This window comes from Tasmannia lanceolata, unplaced genomic scaffold (genome assembly GCF_043159265.1).
Source record: "Tasmannia lanceolata isolate RefF3 unplaced genomic scaffold, GAP_Taslan_0.1 ptg000006l, whole genome shotgun sequence".
In the NCBI taxonomy this organism is placed as follows: domain Eukaryota; kingdom Viridiplantae; phylum Streptophyta; class Magnoliopsida; order Canellales; family Winteraceae; genus Tasmannia; species Tasmannia lanceolata.
This window is the reverse complement of record NW_027518683.1, coordinates 14411606-14421517: the sequence shown is the minus strand read 5'-3', so window position 1 is coordinate 14421517 and position 9912 is coordinate 14411606. Positions and strand designations below refer to the sequence as shown.

Genomic DNA, 9912 nt, shown 5'->3' with positions numbered 1-9912 from the left:
TCATGATCCGTTCTTCTCGTACGCGGCCTTCCAGGTGGCCTCTTTGCACGTGGTGGTAATAGTGTCATTAAAGGTTCTGCAGGAACTTGCCATTGGGTCCGATCAAGTGTAGGGTGCAACACCTCATCGTATGTATCTCGATACCTCTGTACATGATACCATTCTTTGCAGTAATCGTAAGGATCAAAATCTGTGATGCCAATAGCTGCCATGGCATGTCCGCACGGTAGTCCAATCGTTTGGAAAGCACGACAGGTGCATGTTTGCAGGTGTAGGTTCACAGCATCAACATTTTGAAGGGACTTTACTTCATAATCATGAACACCTATTCGATAAGCTGTATATTGGCGGCTTTCTTCCCTTGCCAATGTCATATGTTCTTCTGCGTAATGGGTCAACTTTGTCTGCCAACCTTGACCCATTTCTTGACGTTTCTGCAAGAAGTCAGAAGTCTTCCATCGAGTGTGTTCTACCAATGATACAATCGGCAATTTTCTCGCATCCTTCAAGACAGCATTGAAACACTCCGACCTATTGGTCGTCAATACATCATATCTATCCCCCTTAAAATAAAAACTAGCCCAATGTTCCTTGGGGATGTCACTTATCCACTTGTGTGCATTTTCATTAATTTCCTTAATCTTCTCCATTGTTTCTTTAAAAACACACTCTCTCAATGCCCGGCAGCTCTCCAAAACAATTTCTTTAGTAAAAGATCTTTGAACACAGAATAGAAATTGGCGGCGAGGTGACGCATGCAATAACTATGATTTGCATTAGGTAATTCTATAGGTACTGCTTGCATCAACCCCTTCTGTCGATCAGAGCATATGGTGAATACGTTCGTCTCCGCTGACATTACGTTTTCTCTCACCAACCTAAGAAACCACCTCCAACTATCTTCGTTCTCGGTCTCGACAACTGCAAACGCTAATGGAAATAATCCGTTGTTACCGTCAACCCCGACTGCAATCAATAAGATTCCTAGATACTTTCCTCGTAGATGTGTACCATCGACCAAAACTATAGGTCTGAGTGTTCGATTAAAGGAACGTATGCTGGGACCAAATGTCCAAAATAACCGAACAAACCTATCATCTCCCCTTGGACGTAAATCTCTTCCACGGAAAACACGCATATAGGTGCCAGGATTTCTTCTCATCATCTCAACTGAAAGTGCAGGCAATATGCGGTAAGAGTCCTCAACATTCCCACACTTAATTTCAAGGATGATGTTCATCGCAATGTACGCTTTTCGATAGCTTATAGTTATACCCCAATGCATCTTAATATATTCTCTTATGATCCTTGTCCCGATCTCTTCTGGGCGATCGAATAAGCGTAAGCATGTCTTAGCAACCCAAGCTGATGTTACAAGAGGGTGATCATTGCCCCTTAGTTGAGTTGTGCACGTATGGTCGGGAACAAACGTCTTCACTAACACATAAGTCATATTATTAATGCCAGATATACGCCATTTGCAACCTTCTTCCTTACATCGAACGGCATATTTTTTTGGTGTTGACTTTGATTTCACAAACTTAAATCTTTGCCGAATTGCATACTCTCGAACTACCTGCTTGAACTGTTTCATATCTGCAAACATTGCCCCACAAGTTAACTTCTCAATCTCAACATTATCAGCATCTACCTCATGAGCCCCAACAAACATATCATCTACTTCCATTTGCAGCCTACTGTCATGAGGGACACCAAGATTTCCATCATCAACATCATGATCATCATCAATGCCATCATGATGATCCTCGTCATCGTCACTATGATCATCATCATTCCTATCTTCTTCAAAATAACCACTCATGACACAAAAATCATCTTGAAATTCATTATTGAAGTGCATTTCCAAGTCTCCATCACTTTGTCTGTCGTGGATATCTTCAATGGCATGATCCGTCAAATCATGTGTAAATTCTTCATTTAGGACAATGCGAGACCTGCATAGTTGAACAATATATAATCAGGCTAGTAGATTGATTAATTTTTTATTTCAAATATTGAAGGGGAAAAACCATTGGTAAAGAAGGACAATACCTTACAGTCGGTTGTGTTGAATCACCTCCTATATTGGTACCATCAAGTTCATCATCGTAGTCTCTTTGCAAATCCACTTCAAAACGCGGGGGATGATTGACATTTTCTGCTTCTCGAGGAAGATTTTGGGATGGATTCGAAGTAGACGGAATGGCTACATTATTAGAGGGTCCCGTAATAGAAACATTGTTTAGAGGCAGCATTGACGAATACAATGAATTTCTACTATTGTCAGTAATGCTTTTGAATATGTATATCATCATAGAATTAAACACATCTTTGTCAAACATCCTCATGATGGTTTGGAAGGCATCATCATTATCGACATCCATTAAAGTGGATATATATGGATCAACAACGTATCGACACTTTATGGATTCAATCACCTGCCCTTCTATAGTTCCGATTCTTTTCTGGATTAGAACTTTAAATTGTTGGAAATTGATTCGTCGTCCAATCGATAAGAATGTCTTCCTCCCACCGATATATTCCCACGAAACTTCATCCTTCAATTTTCCATCATAGTGTAAAAGAAGAGAAACCATTGTTTCGGTTTTTTTAAACACCTGCAAAGACACACAAGATGTCAGAAGAACAATGTTGAAAAAAGGGAGTTTTCAAATCTCTAAACAGGGTTGTCAACACTCTAAATGGGGGTTTTAAAGTCTCAAGAAGGAGGGTTATGAAGTCAATAAACATGGTTGGCTAGGGGGGCTCAAGTCTAAAATAGGGCTGATCAAGTAACTAAATTGGGGTTTTCAAGTGTCTATAGAGGGCTTCTCAGGTCCCAAAGGGATTATCAAGTACCTAAATTGGGGTTAACAGATATCTAAGGGAGGGTTTTCAAGGACAAAAAGGCTTATCATGTGATTAATTGGGGGTATCAAGTATCTAGATGGGTTTCAAGACTATAGAACGGGGCTTTTCAAATCTATGAAGGGAGTTATCCATTATCTAAATTGGATTATATATAAACAGGGGTTTTCAACTCTCTAGGAGAGGGTTTTCAAAGCTTCTAAAGTCTATAATAGAGGGGTTTTTAACTCTCCAAAAGGGGTTTGTTAAAGGTTTTAAGGCCTATAAAAGAGGGGTTTTCAAGTATCTAAATGGGGCTTACTAAATATCTAAACAGGGTTTGCAACTCTCAAAACAAAACCTCAAAATAGGGTAGCCACCTGAAATCGGGTTTTCAACTCTCAAAAAGGGTTTTCCACTACAAATCATTAGAGATCAACAAAATACAAAACCCTAAACAAGATAATACAGATATGAGAAAACAAAAACATTGCAAAAATACTACTCACGTGTTTGTTGAGTTTTCCCACGTCCAATGCTACGTTAAAAAACCCCCAAAGTAGAAAATGATACAGTAAAGAAGAGGGAAAAGGTAAAAGTACAAAAGTAAAAGCAACGTGGTCTTTAAGAAAGGCAAAGGGCATTTTCGACCCCAATTTTCCATCCGTACATATTTCGTCCCCCATTCGTAATTTCTGAAAAGCCTGGGTCCAGTTGATAATTCTGCCTAATGTTTGTCCCCCATTGGTAATTGGTCCTTTTTTTTTAATCTGATCATTGTCATCTGAAGAACAGTGTAATTAAAAAAAACCCTGTTTCAATAATCACACTTATGTTTTTTTACACTTTTTTAATTGGCAATTAGAGCTTAATAACATTCCAAAAATCTTTTTTTTTTTTTTGGGCGTTGATATTCTCCGTCCTCCCCCCAACGTTAAACGTTAGGATATGTCTCTTTCCCACCATTTGACCGGTCTCTCTCTCTCTCTCTCTCTCTCTCTCTCTCTCTCTCTCTCTCTCTCTCCCCGCACACACACAACAGGAACAGTTGGTGGGCCAACAGAAACCATTGGTGGAATGGTGGGCCCATCTTTAAACAACGTAGGCCCCGCCCATACCACCGTAGGATAATCCAAACCGTCCATTTGATGGGCCATAAACGTAAATAGGTTGCGTCCCAAAATATCATTTCCATAGGCTGATCTAGCCCTCCGATCTAAATAGAAACTACATCTTATGCAACCTCTATAGATTGTAGGGTTGTGATCATCCTATGGAAATGATTTTTGGGGCAGAACCTATTTACATTGTGGCCCATCAAATGAATGGTTTGGATCATTCTATGGAGTTGGTCGTAAAGTAACATTAAGGCCCGTCCACAACATAGGACGATCCAAGCCGTCCGTCCATGGTTTGGATAATCCTATGGAGTTGGTCGTACAGTAACATTAAGGCCCAATCGTAGGCCCCGCCGATTTTTTTCAAATTGAAGCGTACCGTCCACAACATAGGATGATCCAAGCCGTCCATGGTTTGGATCCTCCTACTGTGTGGTTCGTACAGTAACATTAAGGCCCAATTTAGGCCCCACCCATATTTTTGAAAATGAAGTGTACCGTCCAAACCATAGGATGATCCGAGCCGTCCATTTGATGGGCCATAACGTAAATGGGTTGTGCCCCCAAAAGGGTTGGCCCATCAAATGAATGGTTTGGATAATCCTGTGGTCGTACAGTAACATTAAGGCCCGTCCACGACATAGGATGATCCAAGCCGTCCATGGTTTGGATAATCCTATGGAGTTGGTCGTACACTAACATTAAGGCCCAATCGTAGGCCCCACCGATATTTTTCAAATTGAAGCATACCGTCCACAGCATAGGATGATCCAAGCCGTCCATGGTTTGGATCATCCTATGGTGTGGTTCGTACCAATTTAGGCCCCACCCATATTTTTGAAAATGAAGTGTACCGTCGAGACCATAGGATGATCCGAGCCATCCATTTGATGGGCCACAATGTAAATAGGTTGTGCCCCAAAAATCATTTTCATAGGATTATCACAACCCTACAATCTATAGAGGTTGCATAAGATGTAGTTTATATTTAGATCGGAGGGCTAGGATCCGCCTATGGAAAAGTATTTTGGGACGCAACCTATTTACGTTTATGGCCCATCAAATGGACGGTTTGGATTATCCTATGGTGTGGTATGAGCGGGGCCTACGTTGTTCAAAGATGGGCCCACCATTCCACCAATGGTTTATGTTGGGCCCACCAATTGTTCCTGTTGTGTGTGTGTGTGGAGAGAGAGAGAGAGAGAGAGAGAGAGAGAGAGAGAGAGAGAGAGAGAGAGAGAGAGAGACAGAGCGGTCAAATGGTGGGACTACATTAGCCAGCCGTCAAGAGGAGCGGGGGGGGGGGGGGGGGAATATCAGTGCCCTCTTCTTCTTCTTTTTTTGAATGGTAGCCGATTTTATTAAAAACAAGACCGAGATGGATAAAACAAGAAGGATAAAACATAGGGAGAGAAAACTAAAAACAAGGAGATATCAAAGAGGAAGAGCATCATAAAGGACAAGGGCATCCATGGAAACCCATATTTAGTAGTAAAGAGGCAGGCACAACGTAAATAGGTTGTGCCCCCAACATCATTTCCATAGGGTGTTCCCATCCCTCCAATCTATAATCTATAGAGGTTTCCATAATATGCAAGTTTCCATAGATCCGAGGATTAGGATAATCTTATAGAAATGTTTTTTTGGGCACAACCTATTTGCATTGTGGCCCATCAAAATGGACGGTTTGGATCGTCCTATGGTGTAAGCCGTACAATACTTTTTGAAAAATACTGGCCATATAAAAACTCCTCATTGGGAACCCAAAACGAGGCTTGATAGATCAAGGGCTTAGAATCATCTGATCAAGGTAGGGGGTCCTTACATCATCTTCAAGCTCTATTCTATTGTGGGCTCTATGCCTCGATGTGGGTTTATCTTGCTGACTTTGCATTTTCACAGCCAATGGTAAAAGACAACTTTTGGGTTCCAATTCCATACATGATACATAGCGTGGATCTAGAATAAGGGTGCGGCCCGCCATTTTATACTATATGTTTTGATTATGATATCCCCGCTGCACTCACAATCTCCACCCAAACCCATGCATTTGGTGGGGCCCACCATTTTACACCTTATGTTTTGATGGGGTGGGATCCACTATTTACCTCATGATTTGATGAAGTGGAGCCTACTATCTTACAACTTATGCTTTGATTCGCGGGACCCACTGTTTTACAACCAAGCTTAGTACAGGCCAAGAATACTAGCTTTTATACAAAGAACATTGAACATGTATTTTACAAGAAAGAAAAAAAAGTCGAACTAACTAAGAAAGAGGAAGGATGAGCTTTGCCAATCACGATAGGAGGGGGTGTATGTAGTTTGTACCTCTTGACACGGCCAATAGATAGAGGGGCCCCACATTATTTAGGTGATCCAAACCATTCATTTGTTGGGCCACATAGATAGAGTGTACCCAAAAGTTTTTCTGGGCACCCCCTATCTATGTCCACATGAATGGTTTGGATCGCCCAAAAAATATCTACTCGTCATCAATATCTAACCAGGAAAGTTTAAAACAAATTAGTGTCTTTATCAACATATGTAGGTCATTCCAAACCTGCCGGTTTTCTCCTTACTTTTCCTTCACAGCAACCGGTTTTGCCCGACATAATTGCTTCGGAAAGTGAAAGAGCGACAGTCTTTTTTTTAGTGTGCTGATAAATTCGTACCCTTGTAGCGAATTTATTATCTCCCTTTTTTTTAATCTGGAAGAAGCTTAGAAAAAGGGAAATGATTTACACGACCCTCTTTCTTCCGTGGCCCACCAACTTGGCATGTATGTAAAAGAAGGGTAGTCTCATAAATACACTAGAGGGTGCTGGTCCTAGGAAGAAAAGGGGGCGAATATAGAAAAAAGATAGTTATCTCTTTTAGGCATAAAGGGACAGTACGTGTACTATACTGACGAGGACGAAAATGGGAGCTAATTCCGTATTCTCAACGGTTTTGGTCTTCTCTAACGTTTTCCAAATCCTTCCGAGATTTCTGTTCCAAAGATTGAAATCACGAATTTGCCCTTGCTTGTTCAAATGACCAATATGCCCTTTTCACTCTCTTGGGCTCTTTTCACTTGTTTTCTAGCTGCAGGAAAGGAAAAGAATTTGATGTGGAACACTGGAAAAGAAAGAAAAAGAAATTGTGAGAAAATTCCTTTGTTCACTTGGCCGAGAAAAGAAAAGAAAGTATGCAGGCAAAGATGGTTTTCTCAGGAAAGTGCTTTCCTCTCCTTTCCTTTCTAAGAAGGCAAGTGAAGAGAGCATTGGTTTCATCTGGTTCTCTATAAATAATTCAACACTTTTGTTTTTGTTTTTAGGTGGGTAAAACTAAGAATTTTCAAAATATTTTACCTTTCTAAAATTTTCCCGTAAATTCCTGCATTCCAAACAGGGCCTAATTAGAACTCAACAAAAAATACATAATAATCTGAATTTTGAAATGAGACTCTCAACCCAATATTTAAATGAAAAAAAAAAAAAAAAGGAAAATGATTTCAGCACAACCATGTTTTGAAGCTTTTGAGTTTTGATACATGCCCACATGTATCTTGTCTTTTAATATTTAATTGTCTTTGTAAATGCTTTTTGGGAACCGTAATAACCCTGTTACAGCTCTTTAAATACTAAAAGACAAGATACATGCGTGCATGTATTAAACCATGTTTGTGCTGACATCATTTTCCCCTAAATAAAGTAGCCAAGGAAACTAAAAAGAATAAGAAAAGGATCCAAAAGGAATAAACCTAAAAGTTATGATGAAAAGTTTCATTACACATGAAATCATACTGACTTCTCCATGGCATGTCTGAATGAATACTCCAAGTGGCTAGGGTAAATGGACCTTCCTGCCGCTCTATTAAACACTAGAGACAAACAACCCTACAAACTACCCACAAGTGTGTGTAGAACTGAAAAAAAAATTAAATAATCAAAGACGCGTGGGTTCAATCAACAAAATAAATTAAATTTTTTATTCAGCTTACTAATAATGATAATATTTATGATAAAAACAACAATATTAAAAAAAACAAGGGGGATGCCAGAATTATTTTGGTTCTTGGGACTTTTGGGGAACAAAAAACTTCCTGGGAGATTGGTGGGAAAAAAAACTCCCTCGAAGCATCCTGGTAAAATAAAAATCCCATGTTTGGTTGACTGGACTATGAATCCCGTCGTTGCTTGAACTGTTCGGAAGAAAAAAGTTCTTCTTTTGGTTATTTTGGTTCCTCGGATTTCGTGCGGGATTATTTTGGTTCTTGGGTTTGTGGGATTCTTTTTTGCCCGCTATATAACTAGCAACCAAGTGTGGGCTTCCTCCGGAAATTCTACAAAAGTCCCGAGAACTAAAAAAATTCTAGCATCCAAACGGAGGTTTCCGTTTATAATGAATGAAATTTCATTACATTTAAATAATAAAGTACACATTACAAGTTGACTCCTGGTCTGCAATAAGAATTTTGAAAACTAAAGTTGCTAACCAAACCTAACAATAAAATTAAGTAAAATAAAATATGAAAAAAAAAATTAAAAAAAAGCAATAGCTAGAGTTTTCCATTAATTTCAAAAATTATCATCAGCATCTTCATCTCCAAAACCCTAGAGTGAAAAAAGAAAAAAAGAAAAATGTTACATCTCATTGAAACCCACAAAGTAGGGTTCATGGATAGTTTGAGAAAACCCCCAGAACACACTCCACTGTATTACTCTTTACAAACCTTTTCTTTCATGGAACCAAACAAAAGTAAACAGGAAAAAAAAAAAAAAAAACCCTAGATAAAATACAAAACCTTAGTGAAGAAACCCTAACCCACCTCTCAAATCTTAGCTTTCTTCAAAAGGGGTGTGAATCCATGGCGAGAACTGGACTCTTCCTTGCAAGAATCCAAACTCACATCGGTAAAAAGATTCAGCATTTCTTCCATTTTCAACCCACGAAATCTGTGCTCATCTCTCTCTAGAATCTTCAAAACCCCTTTGAAAAACCCAACCTCACAAGGCAGAACAAGTCCGCCTTGAGAATGAAAACCGAATTCCTCTTCAGCTTTTTTAAGCAGAGAGACGAAAATAGGAAGGTTGAGGTAACGAGTCGGAATCACGAATCGGCGCTTCTCGGACCCTACGTAAACGGCGAGAAAGCCTGCGGGTATGCGACGGGCCGGACTGGAGTCCGAGTCCGAGTCAGTGTTAGATCCGCGACGGAGACTCGTAGCTTTCCATCTCTTCATTATGTGCTTGAGTTTGACGATTTGGCGGATTTTTTCTACCTTCCTAATAGTGCTGGCCATGAGAGAGAGAGAGAGGGGAAAAACAGAGAAGAAAAAACAAGAAGGAAAAGTGAGTGCTCTGTCTAAAGAAGAAGAAAGAAAGGATGCGTGGAGTCTTAAGTAGAGAAAGGGGGGCGCGGGGTTGGGGGCCATGGTAAAATGCAAATAAGGTGGTATTACGAAAATACCCACATGTGCTAGTAAAAAAGTTAAGATATATCAGATCTTTACTAGAATGATCTTACCGTTGATCATCTTGTCTTGGTGGTAGATTAGGGAAGATTGGTTAATTGGAGTTTTTATATGATGCCCGACCGTCAAAGTAACAAGGGCTAGACCTAGCCCTTGTTACTTTGACGGTAGGGCATCATATAAATTCTCGGTTAATTGGGCAAGGTAAAGGTCTGATTTACCTTTCTTGATCTGATGTATCTTAATCTATTTCCGTATCTTTCTTTATCTGATATAACTTAATCTATTTCCTAATCAAGCCAACCTTCCTAAAATAACCAATCTTCCCTAATCTACCACCAAGATGATCAACGGTCGGATCTATATGGTAATGATCGGATATATCTTCAACAGCTAGGTACGTACAATCGCATAAAGGCATTTGCGGCTAGCTGTTCCATGTGAGATTAGCCACCTCAGATGAATTAAATGAATAAGACAAAATCTACT

General features: G+C 39.7%; 3 protein-coding genes across 3 annotated transcripts; all 3 read right to left on the bottom strand.

The window, feature by feature from the left end:
- On the bottom strand, positions 1–650 carry LOC143878750 (uncharacterized). The gene is made up of 2 exons (XM_077380993.1): positions 145–650; positions 1–76 (listed from the first exon to the last, which is right to left on the bottom strand). The coding sequence occupies exons 1-2, from the start codon at positions 648–650 to the stop codon at positions 1–3; spliced, it is 582 nt and encodes a 193-aa protein (XP_077237108.1).
- Positions 651–673: 23 nt separating this feature from the next.
- On the bottom strand, positions 674–1822 carry LOC143878749 (uncharacterized). Its single transcript, XM_077380992.1, has one exon. The coding sequence runs from the start codon at positions 1820–1822 to the stop codon at positions 674–676; it is 1149 nt and encodes a 382-aa protein (XP_077237107.1).
- A 6669-nt stretch (positions 1823–8491) lies between these two features.
- LOC143878409 (auxin-induced protein 6B-like) lies at positions 8492–9334 on the bottom strand. Its single transcript, XM_077380702.1, has one exon. It carries the CDS (start codon positions 9250–9252, stop codon positions 8782–8784), a length of 471 nt encoding a protein of 156 aa, XP_077236817.1. The 5' UTR covers positions 9253–9334; the 3' UTR covers positions 8492–8781.
- Positions 9335–9912: the final 578 nt, after the last annotated feature.

Bases quoted from the DNA above. Each gene is read 5' to 3' on its own strand.
- LOC143878750 (XM_077380993.1), bottom strand. From the start codon at position 650: ATGGAGAAGATTAAGGAAATTAATGAAAATGCACACAAGTGGATAAGT. The intron at 77-144 runs GTATCGAGATAC...AAGTTCCTGCAG, and splicing joins GAATGGTATCATGTACAGAG to AACCTTTAATGACACTATTA.
- LOC143878749 (XM_077380992.1), bottom strand. From the start codon at position 1,822: ATGAGTGGTTATTTTGAAGAAGATAGGAATGATGATGATCATAGTGAC.
- LOC143878409 (XM_077380702.1), bottom strand. From the start codon at position 9,252: ATGGCCAGCACTATTAGGAAGGTAGAAAAAATCCGCCAAATCGTCAAA.